The 23,511-nt window shown below is 39.4% G+C and overlaps 1 protein-coding gene across 3 annotated transcripts in view; it reads left to right on the top strand.

Annotated features, from left to right (window-relative positions):
• LOC121884808 (ras-related protein Rab-26-like) overlaps nucleotides 1-23,511 on the top strand; it is a 56,120-nt gene that overhangs the window by 15,525 nt on the left and 17,084 nt on the right. Inside the window, exons 3-7 of one of the 3 annotated variants that reach the window (XM_042393819.1) lie at nucleotides 7,849-7,974; nucleotides 8,233-8,274; nucleotides 9,823-9,889; nucleotides 18,169-18,221; nucleotides 18,959-19,236. In XM_042393819.1, coding sequence (XP_042249753.1) covers nucleotides 7,849-7,974; nucleotides 8,233-8,274; nucleotides 9,823-9,889; nucleotides 18,169-18,221; nucleotides 18,959-18,991 — 321 coding nt within the window. In that variant the 3' untranslated portion in view covers nucleotides 18,992-19,236. Of the gene's footprint in view, nucleotides 1-7,848; nucleotides 7,975-8,232; nucleotides 8,275-9,822; nucleotides 9,890-18,168; nucleotides 18,222-18,958; nucleotides 19,237-23,511 lie in introns of those variants that run through there. The other 2 variants (XM_042393817.1, XM_042393818.1) reach the window with 2 other exon arrangements.

The raw sequence follows: 23,511 nt of genomic DNA, 5'->3' as shown, positions 1-23,511 counted from the left end.
ATACATATACAAATTAGAGTTATTAATGCAGTTATTCATGCCTGTCTATGATTTATAGCACTGCATGTTGACTTTAAAACTAATACAGGGGTTAGTATACATCATAATTCCTGACCCTTAATACCATTTGAAATCTCTGTTGTCCAAGTTTTTTTACAACCAGCAAATTTCTCCTCATGGAACAATAAAACCTTTATTTTAAGGTTTTAAATTTAGTTCTAGTAAGGATTTAATAAGTTGGACCCGCCTCTCTAAAAGCTGCAGATGCCATATGAGTCTGTGTGTCTCTGTTGTGCACATTGTAAAGAGAAAGAGCAAGTATGAAAAGAGATGGAAAATAAGACAGCAGGGAAAGAGGCAGCTCTGGCATATGAGAGGACGATAACGGACCCATCATAAAAATCAAGCTGTGACTTGATGATTATGTCTCCTTTGCTGAAAGCTTCCGTTCCTCTTTGATACTTCCTCTGTCAATGTGGATGTCACTGACAATCCATCGTCTCACTGGTGACGCTCTTTATGCATCTGTCTTTCACTTGTTTCCAGTTTCTATACCTTCTTTATAGCTGGTGGAGAGATGGTTGACTGATTTCTCCATTATCCACTCTCCTGCCTGCCAGCCTGCCTGACTGCCTGCCTTTTCTGAGTGGGTGCAATTAAAGTGCCAAACGTAATCATGCCAGCAAGTGGCAGTAATGTTTTTTTGTTTTTTTTCTCTGCTTGAAAAATGAATTGAATTAAGATGAAGCAAGAGCTACAATGTGAGGCAGAAACGCAATATGTTTGTTTATGAAGTTGCATTACCTTAAAGCCATTTTTTTCAGTCTTTCTTTTGTGTCTAGTACTATAAAAATAGGGATGAGCTGTTTTGTTGTGTTGATATGAAAAAAGGCATGAAAAGCACACCCTCTAACTGTTGTTAAATTAAAAGTTGTCAAGCATTCAGCTTTAACTTAGATAACTTTGTTTGCCCAAGTTTGTGTGTGCGTGCATGTATAAACTTCTGTGTGTGTGTGTGTGTGTGTGTGTGTGTGGGTGTGTGTGTGTGTTGGGTAGGGGTTGACTTCTGCCTAGGGAGGTGTTTGTAATTAATGAAAAGCAGCTTTGCCACCTGCTGCCCTAATGTCACTGGGATGTAGAGAGGCAAGCCCTGAGGAGCAGCATGAATATTTAACCGTGGCAAGAGAGGTGGGAAGTGAATTGTTGGAACATGGTAGCATTGCCGGAGGAAGCTGATGAGAGATGGTAAAGAAATATAAAACTAAAAGAGACAACAGAGATGCAGAGGAACAGAAGATAGAAGCGGGCCAAAACGATAATGTGAATGGAATGACTATCCCGCAGATTTGAACATGCTTTTAATTATAAGTAATGATATTAGAGACTTAGCTATAATCTGATTTTGTCAGTTATGAAACAGAAAATGTGTGCCGTTTCCTTTTTATATCTGAGTTATTTATTCAAATAACCTCTCACAAACTAATTTCACAGCTGCAACTACAAAAGTCATTGATCAGGTGCCAAAACTAGCAGATGGGAAAATGGAGAATATCTTTTTCTGTTACCCACTACAACTGAAAAAAAAACACTGAAACCATTTAATCGGCTACCCAAAGAAGATTGAGCTCCCAAAAAACTATAACACATTTGCACATATGATGCTAATTTGTTATTTTTGTTTTAACATTTTATGCAAAAACTGAAATACCGTTATACACCACTGTTTGCACAAATTGCTTGTTATGTAAACATTAGCAGTCAATACAGTAATCACACCCTGAATTCAATTAACAGTCAATTCCCCAGGTGTGATGCACTAGTTGGGACATTTCAGTCGAGTCTATCCAGGGATGGATTCCCCTGAGGCCTGGTCAGAGTTTACATCACATGTGATATAAACAGACTTCTGTGACAGAGGATGCTGTTGAAGATGAAGGAGTGGTGTTTTTCTTTTTAATATACTGTTCTTTGTTGTTTACAGTTGTTGCCCCTGCACACCTGTATAATTTATAGTGGCTTTACTGAATATTCCTTTAGTGTTTTGAATCATAAGTAGTCTACAGTCTGTGTATTTGATGGCTTCTGTGTGCCATCTGAAAGCAACATTTGATTCAGATGGAAGAGACTGTGTTTTTGATGGAGTGCTACGCTTTAAGTTTGAGGTTTGCACAAGTTAATGTGTTTTGTTTTGTTTTTTTTCTTTTGTGTTTATAGTTTCAAGAAAAGTGTGCATAATTTCAGGAAATGTGCTTCAGCATTTGAGAAAAACAGCATCTGAGCGTTGGCAGATATTCCTCTCCAAGTTTGTGATGATATTGGACCAAAATAAATAAATGTGCCTCTGAGAAAAATGAGAGGGAGGGCAGAGGAGAGAGAGGACGAGGCTTTGTATTTGGCCATGCTTATAGTAGCTGTTTTTGCATGCACTGTGTATTTCTTTATAGTGCAAGACGTACTGTATACTGCATTTTGTGTTGCACACCAGGAAGGAAAACTGAAAAAAATGTATTTATTTTTTTTTAAATTGATGGACAGACCAGAGTTCCAGCCAACAGCTTGCCCTACAGCCTGCTTTGTCCTCTGATTAAGCCACAGAAGATTATTCACCACCACACATGGTCACAACAAACACACTATATACTGCTGTGTTGCCATTTTGATTTGTATCATGCCAGTGTGTGAAAAGATCCTGGGCAAGCACTTCAGAGAGGTCAAGGCAGCCCTCTCACAGCATTCAACTTAATAATGGATATGTGATCACAAAATGCTGTCTGTGTGAGTGTGTGTGCACATGTGTATGTACTGCCTACGGGTACACAGCAAAGGTCTGCGTTGGTGTGAGCGACGGTGTTGCTACAGGTTACAGGTAAAAGATCAAATACAAACTTGTTCAGAGAAGCAGCTTTAACCTGAAACATGGACTGGTGTAAAAATATATCTTTTAAGTTTCACACTTTTATCCAGGTACTGTAGAAATCCTGCTTTGGGGAACAGATCCCTGGAAGTCAAATTTGAATGATTTATACACCCTGGAGCATAGTTCTGGAAAATTATCATGGCAGCCAGATAAATAGTAAACACAATGCCACAAGGTACACACAGTAGGTGTTTTACCTAAAATGCACCCTTGCATGTACATATGTATTCGTTTAGCTAATGCGTGTGTGTTGACAGTTTCAATGCAAAGAAGAAGTAGGACCAATTTTTCCCGACCCTTTTCCCTCTCCCTTAGAACTGAATGAGGAAGCCTGTCTTTTTGCAGCAGGGCATGTTGGTGTGAAAGGGTCCGAAGGCCCACTGCTCTTTCAATTAGTCTCTGTTTTTAACTTCACCTGCTCACCCAAGTGAGAAAGTCAATAACAGGAAGGTTCCAGCTATTACTGAGCAGTCAGGAGTGTTTTCAGGAAGCAGACTTTGCTCCATCAGTCAGAGCTGTGACTGACGAACCAAATACCCTCTTCTTTTGCATATCCTCCCAAGATCCAATTATATTTGTGTTTTCAGTCATTTATTCAAATTATTTCCTAGCTTTCCAACAAAGTGAGTATACAGGCAATTATCACCAAGTGAAATAATTGTTACTACATGAGCTATGGCCTCTGTGCTAACTGTGCTGAGTCAGCAAATATTAGCCGTCAATGACTGAATCCTTCAGTGTCTAGAGGTAGCATTATGTGTGTGTCTGGTATAATGTGATTTATTGTGCTATCTCTGTCTCCGGGAGAATATCCAGTGCATTTTAATTGAGTAAAAGAGTGTCTTGTGATTTGAAAATGCTGACAAAGCAGGAGAGGAGAGGAGAGGAGAGGAGAGGAGAGGAGAGGAGAGGAGAGGTGAGGAGAGGTGAGGAGAGGTGAGGAGAGGAGAGGAGAGGAGAGGAGAGGAGAGGAGAGGAGAGGAGAGGAGGCAACTTATGTAGTTATCACAGAATAATATGTACAACTGATAGAAAAGTCTGTAATCAGCCTCTTAAATTGCAGAGGTGGTACAGGTTGTCTATTTCATTTATGCCACATAAAAAGAATCAACATCACGTATATTCAGATCATAAAAAATAATGATAATAATTTAACAGTTACACTCAAATAACAATAGGCTACACATGGCAAAAAAAACATCATGGATGCAGGCTGTAAGCTACTGGCATTTCACTTACAGCTGTGACAATTGTTGCTTTGGTAAGTACTTGAGAGCATCTTCGTTTGGCTGATTCAATTTCCTGGCATCAAATTATATGTCCACTTAATGAACATCATTTGTTGGCTAATTATGATCTGAACTTAGCTGAAGCTTCAATGCCTTTATACTGTACTGCAGGAAATTGCCAAAGACTGCTATGAGCTGAGATTCAATGCAGAATAAAGAGAAGTAAAGAGAGAAAGAGAAGAAGAAAACGAGGGGTCAGTTTTAATTGATGTGATGTGAGTGGTCTTTTATTATAATCATCACCAAATTTCTTTAAAAACTAGCTTAAAGCAGCCGTGTGTGCCTCTTTGTAGCAGGCAGGGTGCTGGGGGTTGAATGTGTTTGTGTCTACGGTATGTGCGAGTGTGTGCATATGTCTGTGTCAGCATGACTTAGAAAACTTGACAGGCGGGAGTTGGGTTGACTGCAGAGCAGAGCGCTGCCTCTCCGTACTGCCCTGCCCTCAGTTATTTAATTTCCCCCATAGCTTTGATTTCTGATGTGTGTGTTGAGTCCAGGCAGCCATTATGCACCAGTGAGTTTCCAGAACAAAAGGAAGTACATTGAGGAACACTGCCAGATAGCCTCTTTCTCATTATTCTTATCAATGCTACAAATTTGTCTCATATACAACGTTTTTGTGGCCATTAGGCTCCAGTTCTCTGCCTTAGGCCGCTGCCTTTAATGTTTTATAGGCTCACACTTCTTTGGACCCCCTGAAAGCTCCTTGTACATTTGTAATTTATGATCCATGTGAAGTGCTGTTAACAGTCATTCTGTACTGACTGTACCCTCTCGCTCATGTACCTTTGGGGGAAAAAAATAGGCATTAAATGATGAACATCCAGTGTCTGGCCGGTAAGTAGAGCAGTTTGTATTTGAAGATGTGTTCTGTTTTGAAGGGTGTTTTCTGGAGCTTGGGGAATGAAATTGACCTGAAAAGTGGCGCAAGCTTCTGAGCCGTCCCCCTCTGTAAATTGTAACTACACAGAGCCAAGCAGTGTCAGCTTGTAAAGATGGTGAAGCTTTAGAAAGTTTGGAAAGTAAAGTGTTGCTGTAAGTGTTGATAGTCTTTTATCTACAAATCCCTCAGTTCCCCGTGTTACCACAGTAGACTCAGTCATAAGCTGCTCAGATACTTTTCATCCTGCTCGTGCTTCATAAATAGGTCTTTCAGTATGTCTTGCTCTGGCTGATTTCAAGTATTTACTCTTAACAAATCCAACATAATTATCAATCAAGCCTGACTAACCACCTAAAATCCTATCATGAGCCTCTTTTTCTGGGTCACTAAATATTTATGAAGCCTCCAAGCACATTGTGAGTTGTTTTTAGTGACAACAACAACAGGGAGAAAGTCTTTTGAGACTCTGATTCCTATCAGAGCACGCTTACAAACTAGCTTGCAGCTCGCCTTGCCTGTGAATATGTATGAGATTCCTCCTTTGTGACTCTCAGGGAGGTAAATCAGCTGAACACTTCAACAAAGACTGCATCTTTATCTAAGTGCTCCGCTGGCAGATTAGTAGCATCTTGTCAGGGTTGAATATCTTCTGTTTCTCCTTGGGGATCAGGGAATTAGAAGGTCAGCATCTCAGAGGGGATGATGATAGGAAGAGGCTTTTCAGCGTTGCCGTGGCACCAGGTGATGTAATCCACATCGGCGTACCAGGAGGCCTACATTTGGGTCACCGGAGAATATCTCGACCTTCTCTTTTCTATGGGAGTCACTAGCTCACAGAAAATGGGAATGCATGTGGTGAAATACATGTGTTGATGTGAATATTCAGGAAAGATAAGGGGGGGCTGCTTCATGAGCCTTTTAAGCATGTCAGCCCTTCTTCATGTTCAATGTGCACAGAATAATGTTTTTTTCATAAGGGCATTTATGTATTTTATAGCATTTCCTCTGAATCTCAAACAGTTAGTGACTGATTATTCAATTGGCAGAAAATTAATCAATTGTGCTCTTCTTTCTGCTCTTCTTTGTGTTTTGAACTAATAGTTGGGTTGGGACTATAGCTGCAACAATTAGTCAATTAATTGATTAGTTGCCAACTATTAAATTAATAGCCAACTATTTGAAAATATGAAGAAAAAAATGTCCAAATTCTCTGATTCCAGCTTCTCAAATCTGAATATTTTCTTGTTTCTTTAGTCTTCTATGACAGTAAACTCAATATCTTTGGGTTGTGGACAAAACAAGAGATTTGAGGACATCACCTTGGGCTTTGGGAAACCATGATTTTCATTTTTCACCATTTTATGACACTTTATGGACCAAACAACTAATTGATTAATCGAGAAAATATTTAACAGATTATTAGATAATGAAAAGAATCATTAGTTGCAGCCCTAAATGGAACTCACTATTTTTGGCTGGACTGCAACAGTGGGGCCAGCCCTACACATACGTGAGTGAGTGATAAAGTTGCACACCGTTTCGTGCGGTACATTCACATGGGATAAGTCTTTATTTTACTTGAATTTACTGACATTACCCCCCTGGATATGCGTGACAACATGACAGGCTGCAAACTTTCACAATCTTGTCTCTAAATGACCCAAATACATAACTGATGGAAACAGGACAGCCTGACAGCTCTCAGCTCTGGTGTTAAATGCAGTGAAGCCGGCTAAACTCCTGTTTAAACAGACACATCGCAGTGTCTCTACTTTCTCCTCCTCTACCACCAGTGTGATCGACTCTCCGGGTGGCAGCGCTGTCAGCAGCCGACAGGAGAGTGCGTTTGGATTTTATAACTGAACTAAATACCAGGACGCAAACTTTTCTTTATTTCTTTTGACATTTCCACATCACAAACGATGAACAACAGCATTAAAATACGAGTCTTGCAGGTAAAACATGAGACTCATGTAGGCTGTTATATCAGTTTAGTATAGGTGCGCTTGCTGTAACTGCAGTAACTGGGAAGTGATAAGTCTCTTGAATTCACTCCCAATGCTGTCAGAACTTTCATTTATAATTTCCAGCACAGCCTTTTGATGAACATGTAATATCCAGGAATTCACATCATAGGCACTGAACAAAACAACAAAATTATGATTCAGTTAATTGAGAAAATAATCTGCAGATCTATTGAATTAATTGAAATAATCATTAGTTACAGCCTTAATTTCCTCTGTAAGAAGTGGAAATGAAAGACTGGTCTTATACTGGAGATCAATAAGATGTGATGCTCCTCTAGTTGTGGGAACCAGAATGATGTTGATCAATGAAGTGAAGGACAGAGGGCACAAGACAGGATGATGCCTCAAAGATGATGTATCTGAGTCTGCTGAGTCACTTCCTCTCATGGTTCAGGTGTGCAAATGGGTTTTAAGGACCAGTCAGTCCATACTCTTCTGGATGTTCCTTAAGATGGACTTAAGATGAAGGGAGACCAAGCATTTGCTGTGTTTGCCTCTAAACTTTGGAATACTTTACCTCTTACTATCAGGTTATCCAGCTCAACTGAGATTTTTTTTTAAACTTGTCAAAATTCACCTAAATGCCAGTGCTTTTTTAAATTGGTGATTTTCTTTCTTGTTTTTCTTTTCGTTCAAGATACTTTTAACTTGAGCCAAGGCCTTTCATCATTTAGACTGAAGTTAATTTGATGGCTTGTTGTTTAATCTTTGTGCACCCAACACTCAGGACAGACTCCACCTCTGACCTGCACGAGAAACTGCGTATCCACTTGGTTAAGCTTCACTCTGCTTTGTGGTAGAGCAGATCGAAGCCGAGATCAGAGGAACGTCTCTGCAAAGATGGAGAGACGGAGAGAGGTGAGGAGAGCAGAGAGGGTTAATCCTCTGGAGGAAAGAGGCGAGGCTTCATCAAAAGGGGCCAAAGTGAGGTGGAAACATGCAATATTGATGGAGGAAGAGGGGAAGGGAAGGGAGAGGAGAATATGGCTGGTAGATGAGAGGAAGAGACTGTTCAGACAGGTGTCTGACCACAAGTTAGGTTACTGAGTTATTGCTGGCTGAAAAAATACCCAAATTTAGGCACCATCACTCATGATTTCTTGCTTTCATTTCCAGAATAAAGTCCTGAACATTGATGGAGTCAAGGTGAAGCTCCAGGTAAGAACTTTTTAATTTATCCTGTTTTCAACCCTGCTATTCTTGCTAAATGCTCTAAGTTGACACATGGTGAGATGAAGTAAAGCTCTGTTGGTGGCCTTATTTTGTGAAGACAGTAATGATCTTGGCACAAAAAGCCCCTAAAAGATAGTTACTGTATGTTTTATCCATCTCCATGAATACTTTCCATTTGACTTTGAGTAGTTCTTCCCTACTACACACTTCATTCACTGTTATGAGAAATGGCATCTATGCTGAGAACAACTTAGTATTGTTGATATTTCTGTCAAACGGAGCAAGTAATAATGATCTTAATTAGGGGCTGAAGGATACTGGTGGAGTGATCCTCTGCTCTGTGATGTGTTCATTTGGAGTTATTTTTCCTCCTGTAATTGCCATTCCTCATTATTGCCATTTGGATCCTGAGGGGATGGTTGCCCCAGGGGATAATCAGGAGGCAGAGTCAACCATCAAAGCTGACATGTCAAAGAGAGAGAAATTGATTAGCATGCAAAGGGAATGACAAGGATCCAAACAGGTGAGGGTCCAGAAAAAAATGCTGAAAAAATGGGGAATGTTTTTTTTATTTTAAAAAAGTAATGGTGTCAGCCAACCTGCACAGGCCTTCTCTAGGGTTAGAAGGAAATGTAATTGCCATCAGAGCCAAACAGTGATGTCTGATGAGAAAGAAGGAAGGAAAGAAGGACTTAATTAGCCTTATTCCACTGTGGTCAGAGAATGGGGTGAGTGAATATCGACCACAGCTGATTTATATTCAGTATCATGACCAGGGCAATGCAAAGGCATTAAAACTTAGTAATTAATGGCCTTTTACTATACTGTAAATATACGATGCTCTGACCTTAGAGCTGCACTAATCAATATTTTTATATTAACCATGGATCAAATAACTGCATGTAATGTACAAAGGGTCACTTGTATTGACTAACCTACAGAGAATTATCACCCTTCCCATCTGCAGTTCCTCTCAGCTCTACAGCACATTTCAGTGTCTTTCAGCTCATTGTTTTGGGTCTACAGCCCACAACTTTACAGTTTCACTGATCTCATCAACCCTGTTTCACTGTATTCAGCAATAAAGTTCCGATAAACATAAAGGACTTATTCATCAAGTGGACATTAACACTACTCCAAATTAATGCTAAGGTTAGTTCTTGTCAGCTGCTTGTGCAAACAGGCAACCATTTGCTAACAGTTTACAACTTCATTGTGGTAGTATGGTGGTAATAAACCTATGGTGATAATATCTTACAGCTCTCTATTTACAGTTAACTGTGCTGCCCCTAAGTATTCAAAAAATCAATAATGCAGCATTAATTATAGATCTTTTTCAGTGTCAAATTCATGAGACTATGGACTGTTCAATATTAATGTGTCTTTTTCCATATTCAGGACTTATCAGATATAACAGAAGTAAATTGAATGGAGGGCTTCACAATGAGCTCTATGAGCAAACAGAAAAGCTATTAAAAAGATAAAAAAAACTCTCTCTCTGTTCACTGATTATCTTCCCCTCATTCTCTGCAGATCTGGGACACAGCCGGACAGGAGCGGTTCCGTAGTGTCACTCATGCCTACTACCGTGACGCCCATGGTGAGACACTCACACCTGTATACTCTTTTATGAATGTTATACCATAGAGGGTTTACTATTCTTAGTTACAAGCGATCTCTAATTGCTGTTCGCCCTCAGGTCTTTTACATGCCAGTCAGGCCAGTGTCCCACTTTGCAGATTATGGCCTTATGACAGTGCTGTGTTAGTGTTACACCTTCATGCTCATTTACCACTTGATGCATAAGCAGTGGATAATGATGTTTTGGTATTGGTGTGGTGGATTACATGAGTGTTTTATGACAGGTGGGGAAGAAACCCTAAAACATATGCACCGTATTTTTCTATGTGTACAGTGAAATTGAGCCATGAATATAAAGTTTTTATCCTTAACATAATTCACAGGCCTGTTAGTATAAAGGCATACAGGATTTTTTCTTTTTTCACCTGTGGAATATTATTATGTGCTGAGGTTTTATAACTCTTCTCCTTGGATAGAAGGACAGCACATTCAGGATTGATGGGACACTTTCATGCTCAGTAATCAGTCCTCAGTGATGGGTGTGTGTTTGTGTACAGCTGTAAGTGGAAATACCATTGGTTTTTCATAAAGCCAGTATTCAAGGCAGAGCTGCTTTTAGGAAATTGCTTGAATCAAATGGGCTGCAACTAATGATGATTTTCATTATCGATTAATCTGCTGGTTATTTTCTCGATTAATCAAGTAATTGTTTTGTCTATAAAATGTCAGAAAATAGTGAAAAATGCCCATTATGATTTCTTACAGCCCAAGGTGACGTATTCAAATGTGTAGTGGTTGTCCGATCCATAGTCTAAAGCCCAAAATACAATATTCAGTTAACTATCATGTATAGCCCCGTTTGGACCAAACATTCCAGGTACTTTGAAACCAGAGTTATTTGTATTTACTGTATGAGTTGGATGTCATGAATGAATGAAAAGAAGAAATGCAGAGGAGGAAAATGAAATGGAAACTAAGTTCATCTGTCTCCACAGTAAAGCCTCTGTTGAGTTTTTGATGGATTTGTGCTTTACAATGTAGCCACCATGAAACAATCAGAAAATAAAGTTTTATTTCTCTCATTCACTGGCTTTGTTCTCGCTACCGCTGCTCCCTCTCTTTATTCAGTCTCTAGCTCGCTTGACCACCACCACGCTGTCTCTCTTTTTTAGAATGAGTCAGGAAGCCGACAACAAAGCCTCACTTTAATTTTAATGTTAGCAATGAAGAGAAATGTCATCCCTTCATCCTGAACTGGTCTTAAATCAATACTATAGTACTTCCTTGTTTTATGAATGAAGTAGCACACAAGTTGAAGTAGCTGCGCTGTGTATGTTTGACCAATCAGCGAGGGTCATCCCTGCAAACCCCAATCCCAAAGTTCTTGTACATTTTGAAAAGACTACCCTCCCAACAGGAACCTTTTGGGGGGTAAAACAATCTCCTTGGAACTTAATTTAGACTCTGGTCCCTCCGGTGGAACCACAGGTAGAGGAACTGAGTTCCTCAGAAGGTTCTTTGTCCCTGGGGAAAGTTCATGTGGTGTAAATACGGCTTATGACATTTAAAAGCTTCAAATTTTTACATTTGAGAAGCTACAAACAGCAAATGTTTGGCATTTTTCCATAAAAAATGACAAAAATTAATCAGATTAATTTTCTCTCAATCAATTAATTGACTAATGTGTTGCAGCTCTTGCAATAAAAGAAATATATCTTATGGTTTAGTTAGTCATCCTTCATCTTTATTTCACTATCCAAGTGAGTTTGTGGTTGGAGAATTCCAAGTAAAACACACATACAGCATCTGTTAGCAACACTATGTATAGTGAAATACACATCCATGTCCTGGGAGTCATTTGTTCAAATTGGTATTGTCAAGTAAAAGCCAAGGACTCTGAGGCTATTATACAGGACCAGGAGTGTAAATACCATTCTTGCATGATGTTAGCCCATATTGTCGAATCACACAGACTGCTAAATATCTTTATAGAGTAAGTTATTCAGTGACAGCATGACGTGCATTGACTTGCATAGTCTGGATATTATCTTTAGTTTCCTGACTTTTCTCTGAGGGGCAAACGTGGCTTTGCTCCTTTTTTGGTACTTGATATTCATACATTGTTGCAGTAGGTGTCATTTTGTCCCCACATACGTACGGAGAATGTATCACCTGGTTTTGTCTGTTAATCTCAGGGCAGTCAAGGATCCGTGTGATCAAAAGGAAGTTTTACTGTCTCATTGTGTATTTCTCCTTAAGTCCATTTAAGTTTATGCAACTGAGCAGGGCCAGGTTGTGTGTGTGCATGCATATGGGTGTTTGTGTGTGACCAACCGCATGCATACATGATTTAGTGAGTGTAAATTATCTGTGTCTGTGTATTATCCTCATTATGCGTGTCATGGTTTGGCGGTTAGCCTGCATAATTATAGCAGAATTTATTTGTCCCTGTCTCCTGGAGGGAGGGGGAACCCAGAGGACTTTTAGCAGGTCCAGTTTCAGGCACGATGCCTGGGAACATATCTTCCACTGAAAACCACATCTCTCAGCTTTTTGGATTGTAGTCTTAGACATCTCAGTGTCAGTGATTTACAATTACTTTTCCATTACTGCGATAAGTATATCCTTGGATAAATTCAGGCAGTTGCACTATTGATGCCACAGAGCAGGGTATTACATCAAGAATATCCACACATACTAATCCTTGGAGACGTGACCTTTTTAAATGCTTATCACCTTCTCACCTGTCTGTTGTAAGAGCTGGAGTGAGAAAAGAACAAGAAATAGCCCCTCGGTTTTACCGGAGAAACAATAAAAGGTTTGAGATTTTGTATAAGATCTGAATATTCCACTTTATCGGTGGCCCTTGTAGGATTCATAAACACTTGACAAGCTCATGTAAATGAAGAACATCAAAAAACTTCTTTTGTGAGTCCTAACGGCAATATAACAGCCCACTCCACTCATAACTTCAATACCCATCTAGATACCAAGCCTATAAATGCTGCCGAACAATTCCTTGCAACTTTGTCTAACCTGAACAAACTCCTGTTTCAGCATAAGACTGTCAGTGAGCTTATGAAGTCTCTGAAGTGTCGTACGAAAAGGTCTGTTACAGTCTATTTTTCCCCAGCTTTCAGTGTTATGTTCAAACAAAAGTACATACATTTTGATCTGCCTGCTTACCTTGATACTGTGCGTACTCTTGGCTGTCAGTTTCTCTGTGATTCCCCAAAACACTGAAAACAAAATCTTTGTCTGCAAAGTCGACTTTTTGTCTTCCTTTTATCCCAACAGAGAAGTGATCATGTTACACAAGCAGTCTTAGCAGGTTTTAGAGTAAGCCCTGGTGACTTTTTGCCTGTTTGAAGCTGCACTGTACATTGGTCTACATCAAAGTTTCTCTGCGAAATGCCAGCCGACCTTGGGCAAAGCTATGCTTTGAATTATATGAATCTTTAACTGCCGTGTCTGGCAGAGGGTAAAAACAAAATAATCAATGTTCAAGTGAATTTTTTTTTTCTCTTTTTGTATATGATATTGGTGCTAGTTTTACAGCAGAATATGAAAGTGATATAATTTGGCTGGATGTAGGAATATTAAAGGTGCAAAAAATAAGATTTTGTTGGCCAATAGGACATAATGACCATGATATATCTTCAAAGGTGTGATAAGGTGATTGAAAGGCATAACTAGCAATTTAATAGTAATATTACTACTAGTAATTTAACACCACATTGAAAGGCATTGATTCAATGAAGTTTCAAGTCTTCAAGCACACCCAACAGTGATGTCAGGGTGAATACACTTTGCTGACTACACATGTCAGCAAAAACAAAATTTTCTGATGACGTTAAGTTATTCTTTAATGATTACCACACCTGATGCCAAGATTTCTGCTTTTTGAAACTCTCATTCAAGCCTCTAGTCTCTGCTCTGAAACCAAAAACTCTCATTTTCCCTCAACCTCTGGCCATTATTTCAAACTTACCAAAAACTGAGGATGGTGCTAAAAGCAAGCAATGCACTTTATGGTACACCACAAATACTAATCTCTATTTAACAGTACTGTACAGTTGAAGTACATCAGTGGAGGCTGGTCCATAGAGGCAGAGGAGGTTGATCCTCCTCTATTTTTTGAGAGGCAAAAGGGAGATCAAAAAATAAAAAAGAATATTTGGTTGAAATAAACCATTACAAATCTCAGTATTATTTATAAAGTATTTTTTCTCTCTTCTTTGGAAAAAATCCATTATTGAAATTCTGTTTAAAATGCTTCAACAGCGACACCTGCAGGGCGGGAGGAGAAAGGGCAGTGTGTGAAGTGGTGGGGGGGGGGCAATTGGTGGAGGTGGAGTGGGGGACAGAGGAGGACGGGTGCTTGCTGTCCTCCGCAGGGCGGGATCTCTTACATTGGACTTAATGTATTTCATTTTTTTCATGCTAATCTGTGATTGGCCATGACACGTAAAATGACGCTCCAAGGGAGGCTGTCCTCCCTCACCAATCAACAACCAGAATGCAATATTGACATCGAGTTGGTCCAATGATAGTTTCCAGATTTCATCTTCCATTCTCTCCACTGTAAGGCAGAGTAGCAGCAGTAGATAGCTCCTTGCGTTAGCCAATGCAACAGCTGGCTTGTTGTAGCAGCCTGAAGGACTCTTTATACATCCATGGAAGGACTGTTAAGGACTGTTAAGCTAATGGGAGAAATGATCTGGACTGGGCAGCGCAGCAGCAGCAGGACGATGCCGGGGAGGCTGGAGAGAGAAGCAACCGGAGAAACAACCAGGAGAGTTAACTTGTTTGTCATTGTTGCTAATGATATCAGACTGGTTAAGCAGCAGCCACAAAGTTCTGTTAACTAACAAACAAGATGACCAACAGTCACAAATGGACGTTATGACATGAATACTTCATCTCCATGATAGAAAGAAGAAGACGTCAGATAACGTGAGTCAGATACAGCTTCTCTCTCTCTGTCTCTTTGGCCGCTAATTTCATCTCTGATGGTTAAATCTCTGTGTGGCTTTTTTTGTGTTTCTTATCTCCTTAACAAGAATGCAGCAGAGGTCATATAATGTGTTGTGGGTAACGTTAGTTTGCTTGTTGAAGTTACAGTGAGCTGTCTGGACTCACTCATTCATTTGTTTTTAATTGAGTGGTTGTTCAGACACCTGTTGATGTTGTATGATTAGTGTGCAGGAGGTCTGGCTGCTTGCTTCTGACAGTGTCTTTAGTTTGTTTTAAGCTGAGCCGTATATTGAGTAATAAGCTTAAAGTAACTGGAATAACAAGTGTTAACTAGTGGAGTAACGGATCGTAGTTGATCCGTGATCCATACGGTTTTCCTCCATGTTGGTTTTCCTCCTGTCCTTCTCAATTTTTTGAGTCGCCAGCCGTCACTGAAGTAAATACACAAAACTTAACAGCAACCGCACACCATGCACACTTTTGACAAAGTAATTGCAAAGTCTGACCGCATCTCAAGCTTTAAATAATGAATGACAATAACATGAGGCCAGAAAGCTGCACTATATTTGACGCCAACAGCTACAAATCAAATTCTGCCTAAAAGACTTCGGTCAGCCGTGGATTACTGTAACTGTTATATTTATATGCAATAAGATTGATGTTTCAGCCAGTGACTGTGACATTATGACACACTAAAGGATTCATAGTTAGCTCTGTTTGGAAAGGCCTGCCGGCCGCACTTTCATGACTTTAAACCCATTTACACACACACAATGTTTGACATGCAAACACACATTCCTGCATGAAGCCAAACCGTACTATGATGAATGGAGTTAATTGTTGCTGCCATAACTTTTGGGGGCTAGAGCAATGCTGCAGGCAGAGAAAGTCCAGAGCTAAAGTGCCAGTACCTCCAGGGAGCTGACGAGTGTGGGAGGGTGGAGGGAGTCTGTGAGTTAGGAGACGCGGTGAGATAGGCTTGTAGAGAGGATTATTTTTGATGTTGGTGGATATAAAATGTATCTGCTGTGTGGGAGAAGAAGTGTAGACAGCCATCAGATATTTTCTCATTTGAAAAAAAATTCAGTGATTATTTACAGTAGTTTGAGTTTTCAGGATGTTTTCAACAGTTTATGTGCTTATCTTGGTTTAGTTTATTTGTCTATACTGTGATAAAAAAAAAACATAAAACTACAACGAGGAAAAAATGTGATGATAAAAAGAAACCAAACAAAACACAAAGAATAAATGCAAATTACAGTTTTACTCAGAAAGGTTGTTGGAGAAAAACAAAAGGCTGCAAAACATTTCACCCCTCAAAAGCATCCATGTCTGAGTCAGAACAGAAACAACATCATGAGAGCCCGTAAGTCTCCTTTTACACAGCAATTTCACACAACTGTTCATTTGCACAGATTGATGGAAGGCTCTCTGTTCAGGCATTTTCTTCCAAATCCAAATTAAGTAGGATTCAGAAGCCTCCAATCTCTTACTTTCACTTGGTCTTTGATTTGTTTGCCCTGTCTTCATCTGATATCTCATTAGATACTTTAGCCAGTGAACTGGATGCTGGAATACTAAACTGATCTATAATCTCCACAATTTAATCCAGTTTATAAGATACTCTACAAAAAAAAAAAAAAACAAATTTAGTAAAAATAGTTATGTAAAATGTATGCATCAAAGACAACAAATTAAAACTTTTCAAATAAAGGAAATGAAATGTTGGAGTGTGAATGTGAAGAAAAGATGAAGTTTTCTCCAATTCCCATCACTGTTCTTCCATCTTTGTTTTTATCTTTCCTCCTCATCGATGTCATTGTTTTCTCCTTTAAAGTGTCTTGCCAATTAAGCTCTTTCTCCTTTGTGTTGCCTTTCATTTCTGTTCTTTTTCATCTCAACATATCTTTGTGTATTCTGCGCCCGCAGTCTCTGTTCATCCAAACCTCAATTTCACTGTTCCACTTGCCAATAAATCTCATTGTTTCCGGTGCTTAAAAGAAAACACACACAACTGATTTGGTTAACTTCTCATAAATAACAATTGACGCTGACCTTTACAGATACTGGAAAAAATTATGAATAGAGAACAGCTTTTGGAAAGGATGCTTAATCCAGAAATACATGCATGAATCTGCACGGGCACACACACAGTTTATGATTTTCTGTGTCCTGATTTCAACCATTGAGTGATAACAGATAGCAAAAGAGTGAGAAACACCTCCAGGACAAAGGCAGAACTCAGTTTTATTACACAGCTGTCAGTGTCCATTAAGTTCATCTCTCTTGGACCACCTCCTTTCTCAGCTGCACAGCCCCTCGCTGCTTCTCAAATACCTGCGCTCTCCCTGGGCGAGCTGCTCCATAGATGGATATGGGGACATGGACTGATGCATCTCCGCAGTTCAGAAGGCCCTTTCAGTCTCTTTTCTCATTTTCAGCATCGTTCATGCTGTTAAGTTGATTACACACATACATGCTATATGTATATCTTTGCCAGAATAAGGCAGTACTCTAATTTCATTATTCAATTAAGGTCATCTGAAGACTAAATTAGAAGTGGAACTGCTTATACAAAATATTTAATATAGTGTGACGTTGTGTATTTGAGAAAGTTTAAATAAGAAAGGCGTGGCTGATGCTGGTGAATAAATAACCTAAAGATTATCATGTTACAGCTAACACTGCAGGAGCTAGCAATAAGGTGCTTTGTAAACTCAACAGTGTAAAAAACATAACTTCCAAAATGTTACTGTATTCCTACTGTATTACATGTTAGCCTCTCCTGTATGCTACTACACATCTTTACTGACTCAAGCTCATCTGTTTATTATCTTGAACTCTGGTTTTTAGGTGGTTTGGCTGACTGCGCACCTTTTTTTTTTTTTAATTCCCTCATTATGCTATTGTCTTTGTTAGTATTCACATGTATCATTTTTGTCCGTTTTTGCTGTTTAGAGCTGCAACGATTAGTTGACAGAAAATTGTCAACTATTTTGATAATTAATCATTTTGAGTACTTTTTTTTTAAGAAAAAAAAACACTAATATCCTCTTGTTCCAGTCCTGCCTAAATGTGTTAGTGGACTTTGTCAGGCAAGAGAGAGAGCATGGATTATTCAGCCCTGCCAGCGTGCCCAGGGTGAAAACGAACTCAGTAATCATAATCATAATTCAATTATAAAGAGAATTGAGACATCAGTGCGAAAGATTAAATTAAACATTTGCTGAGCTTTCCGCCAAACCATTTTATGTGAATATAAAACAATTTGCAGTCATGAATTTCAAAAGACACACTAATACTTGTCTCTGTTCCTTTCAGCTCTGCTTCTGCTGTATGATGTCACCAACAAAACATCATTTGACAACATACAGGTAGGCTGCCTTTGGTTGTTCTTCGTTTGTTCCAGCTGTTATTACTACTTTGAAGCCTCTGAAATGTTTTTGTACTTCATCCAGCAATCTCTGTCAATTTCATTCTCTCACTCTGTCTTTTTCATACTTAACTTCCACACAAATCATTATTCCTTCATAAACATGCTATGCTATATCAGTGAAGACAATTTTGGGATTGTGAATAATTGGATATGTGCAACAGATGTCATGCTGAACAAACATGGTTAGTTGAAATTATTCATTTAATTAATTTTGCCTCGGCCCATCAGAATAGATTTATGAAAGAAAGGCTGGAGCTAAATCAGTGCTCTGTAACATCTGATGCATCAATCATTATGAATCAATGACTGGCTGTATGATACCGCTTTGTAATGCCAAGATGCTGGGTTTCATGTCAGTGTTGTTTGTGGCGACATCATTAACCCACATTTTCATCAAAATCAGTCAGTGTGACAGATGGTTTAGCAGGCAAAGCGATATGAAGGTCTCCTCCGGCTTTGTTGGAGAATAAATAAAAAGGAGGAGAGAAAAACAACAGAACAAACGAGAGAAGTAGGAATGGGGAAGATTGACTTTGAGGGATAGCACGGTCAGCTCTGAGCTTCAGTTTTTTAAAACTATGTTCTTTCTATGGACCAATGAGAATATTCAACTGTCCATTCATCTGGTAGACCTCCAGTCTCTTTTTTTCATCCCTCTCTTTCTCTCTCCACTAGGCTCTAATGTCCCCAACAAGAGGACGAATATAGGATTTTGAATGTGACCTGGTTTGACTTTACTCCTTTGGCAGTCAGAGCCAGCAACATGTACCATAATTAGTTTGTCAGTATTCAGTTTTAGCATGAAGACCGTGTTAGAAACCCTAGATTGAAAGAGAGCCGTATCTCCTCTGTTCTGGGTCAGTATTCACTGCCCAGTCTTTACATTTCTTTTCCCAGAGCACCATACCTCCCAAGTTAATTAAACTGAAAAAAGAACGGCTTTTATCAACCAATTTAGTTGAGTTAAGTCATATTTTATTAATCCCTTTAGGGAAAATTGTCTTCTGCATGTGACTCACCACAACTATTATAGAGCAGTGGGCAGCCACACTTCAGGGTACAGACACAGAGGCCAGCATCTTGGTCAATAGCAGGAGTATTCCTAGAAGGCTTGCTCACTTCTCCGCCACCAAACCATCATGGGGAAAACATGCAGATTTGACATAAAAAGGTCCCAGTCGGCCCTGGTGATGTTCGAACTGTGCTGACCACTGAGCCACTGTGGTGCCTGTTCTGCTTGTTTGGTACAGACTGTTAAATGTTCTGGCTGTATGAACTCTTGACAACAGGGCTGAAAACAGATTAGATGATGAAGATGAAACTGATAGGAATCGCCAGACTACTCATGCAAAGGAAACCATTCATCAGACCAGGGAATTTTATTTCCTTCATAACCAGATTGACTGGATGTACAGCTTCATAAACTGAAGGTTTACATGAAAGATTCTTGTAGGGAAACTGTAAAAAACTGAAAAAAAGGTTGGTTGATGCAACACACAACAGTTTACAAATCAAATCACAATCTTGGCTGCCGAGACATATTCTCTTTATTGAGTCAGCTAAGGAAAAGAAAATTTAGCACAGAGGGCAGAAAGCCAACCTGGCACAAGGAATCTCAGATTTTATTTTTGTTCTTTATTAATTATCTACATATTCATAAAAATGACTTTGCAGCATGCATTGGCCACTATAAATACTTTTTGTTTTTGTATTTTATTCAGATAGGTATTTAGATAAAACAGTAATGTTTTGAGGCCAGAGAAGAAGGAAAAGAAATAATAAAAGATGCAAAGGAGGAATCAAACAGTTACTACAATCCTTCAATAAAATAAATACTTCCCTCATGTGAAAAACAGGCTAAACAACACTACTCAACCCATTTGACGAATATACATTTCTCATTTTACCGCCTGTTGAAGTCAAATCTTTAGCACTTAGGATGGTAAAATGGCAGCTTTTCAGAAACATCCATCTCCTCAATTTCCCGCCTTCGTAGTGCCACTGCTGTGAGAGGGAGTGAAGTCGTGCCATCTGATGTCACTATGCCATCATACCTGCTGTTTCTCTCTGTGTAGTAAGTGTACCCTGCAACAGAAGGGGTGGCAATTTCCAACTGCTATAATTGACATTAGCCATCAGACCAGCAAAGGGGCCGTTAAGGGAAGGAGAGGTTGTTTGTCACCAGCTGGAGAAATATGATATGCCCGTCTGCCTTGAGAGATCGCAAAATGTGCTTCTTTAGCTCCATATGTGAATAGCAGCTCAAGGAGAGACGGAGGGAAAGGAGAGACGGAGGGACGACTCATGTGCAGGAAGTGGCAGGGAAGGACACTGATATGTTGGGCAGGAAATAACAGAGGGGAGGTGAACGGTCAACCATCCGTAAAAATGTCTCCAGCTCTCTCTATGATGAGCTGGTGTGTCTACAGAGGACCTTCAGCCTTTGTTTTATGTCTCCACAATGCAATCCATGGCGCCTCAGGCTCTGAGCTTTTCTGTCCAAAAATCTCCGCCTCAGCCAACTGGGAGGACACTGATGCAAAGAACCTGAAATGTCTACACAAACTGTCCTTCACACTGTTGTGCCCTGAATTATTCTGTGTATGAGCTTTCAGTATTCTGTGTACACAATAAACAGTGTATATGTCGAATGCCAGACAGTAAAAATCCCTATTTTCATTATCAATTAATCTGTCAATTATTTTTTGATTAATCATTAAGTCTGTATATTGTCACAAAAATGTGGCAAACTTCCATCACAGTTTCTCATAATTCAAGGTGACATCTTCAAATTGCTTGTTTTTTCCAACCAAATGTCCAAACTGTTTTCAATTAACAATGATATAAAACTGAGGAAGACCCAAAATCCTCATATTTGAAAAGCTGGAATTAGTGAATTGTGAACATTTTTGCTTGATAATCAAAATAGTTTAACCAATCGTTTACTAAATGATTAATCAATTAATCGTTTCCACACTAATCCAGTGATCCAACCTTTTCTAAACTTCATCCATACATACCTGTACCATATTTACATAGTTCTGACATTATTGTTTTACCTCATTTACTTTACTACAGTGAAATGTCAGGATACTGTGGAAAATTTGAAAACATGGCCTATCTTCCACCTAAAGTGCCTGAACCTGCATGTTGTAACCTGTAATATGAGGATGTTTTCTCTCTCATGAGTGTAGCCGCTGGACTTGACTCTGTACCACTCATGCAACGTGACATCCTCTCAAAAATTGCTTCACAGCCCAAAACAACAATGACATTTTGGCTTGTCATAGTAGGAAAAGCACAGGTGTAAATAAAATTAGCGATGGCTGAATTGCATTTAGCTGCTTCACTTTCAGGGTCCTGGTGTTGTGCATCCTGGCTTACTGTCATGGTTTACTAAGACATTTGAAGAGAACAGAGCCGTCCTTAATGTTATCAGTAACACCTGTGCTTTTCATGCAATGACTAGTCAAACATTCTGCTGTGAAAAAGACACATCATCACACTAGTCTCTTTTCTTATTAGCTGTATTATGTTACTTTTCACCGAGGCAATGGCGCAGTTTCCCCATGGTGACTGCTGAAGTTTATTATTATTTAAACAGTTCTTAGTCTCCCACAGGTAAATAAGGGGTAATCTTAGGAGGCGCAGATTGACACATCCTTTCCTGCCCTGCTCAGCCTTCCCTCCTTCTTTTCTCATCTCCATATCCTTCCACCGTTCTCACATTGGGTCAATGTCTATTACAGCAAGGGAACATGCTGGTGGCAAGCTACAGATGCCTTCTGGCACACCGCTGCCTAACGAGCACTAACTCATGTTAATGAACGCTAATGGTGATGAATGCTGCTCTGAAGGAAAGGGAGAAATGAGCGGGGCAAATCATTCTCCTCTCCCGCCCTCAGACCCTCTCCTCTCTGTGCTGTATCATTGTCTCCTCAGCTAGGAGGCATTTAGGCAAGCAAAGCATTAACTTCATAGGAGCTGTCCATCATCGCAGGGATAAAGACTTAACATTTAAGGCAAGAAAGGCTCAGTCACAACAATTCATCTCATGCTCTGACACCTTATCTTTTGTATAATTGTTTTTTAAGTGGTTAGAAGATAAGTGTCATTTCTTATAATCTTCAAAGGAGTATTCATTTTTGTGCGCATGTATTTCAAGCTCCAGCCTGTATCTGAGATGATTCAAGTTATTGAGGTGTTTTATGTAGTCCGTGGGGGTCAGTGCCATGAATCAGTCTTTTGTTTATTGAATATAACATCAATAACAATAGAAAGTATTTGTTGGGTGTAAGCCATTGTAACAGAAATACACGAGCCACTTAGTAATGTGATGAATGTCTTCATGTCAGAAGTAGTGCTTGAGGGAGACTATCAGAGTCCATTTAGGCCTCCGCTGCAAATCATTTGTCTGGGTTAAAAATCAGCTGGGCTCCTGAGGTGCCATCAGACAGAACTAGGAATCTTTTGCCTTTGATGATAAAATAAAAAAGATGGTAAAATTTGAAGATACACTGCTTTTTGTCCATAAGTTAACCTGCAGTTCCTGAAATGCACAATTTATAAAGTGGAGTAGACTGGTTTGGTGATTAGAAAAGTTGCCCATCAGCTTTGGGATTCAGGTCCAAGTTACAATGTTGGCAAGAAATGGTTCCCAACAGAGAAACGACAGCATTGGTCATTTGTTCACAGGAGACTGCTGCTTGTTAATTGTTTACTACTTACCACAAACCAGCTTTAACCAAGAATATTTTGTCCTTAGCAATGTCCTGTTTGTTTGGGTGTCAGATCAGAAAGCACTCATGAAGACAATGGCAAATAATGTATTTTGGACTTGTTGATCTGCAGACTTGTCCTTGAGCAAGACACCAGCTCCAGATGCACTGTTTTATAGCTGATCCTACACTTTTGGTTGAATGCAAAAGGAAATATTTCCTATCAATTCTAATGTCATATCATTAGAATTGAACCAGTCTCATAAGACACAAACATGCAGATCAATGACCTGGGTTGGAACACATTCTCTATAAATATATTAAAATGTGTCTTATTGAACAGTTAAATGTTAAATGATGCATTACCATGCCCTTAGATCTCAGACTGTGTGCATGTCCAAATGATCATGCTTACATGTCTGTGTTGTAGAAACCAATAAAAGCAATGAGAGAGATGAAACCGTTATCTGCGTGCCTTCATTCATCTCTCTCTCAGTCTGTCCCCGGGGG

This window comes from Thunnus maccoyii, chromosome 18 (assembly GCF_910596095.1).
Source record: "Thunnus maccoyii chromosome 18, fThuMac1.1, whole genome shotgun sequence".
In the NCBI taxonomy this organism is placed as follows: domain Eukaryota; kingdom Metazoa; phylum Chordata; class Actinopteri; order Scombriformes; family Scombridae; genus Thunnus; species Thunnus maccoyii.
This window is presented reverse-complemented; position numbering and strand designations above follow the sequence as displayed.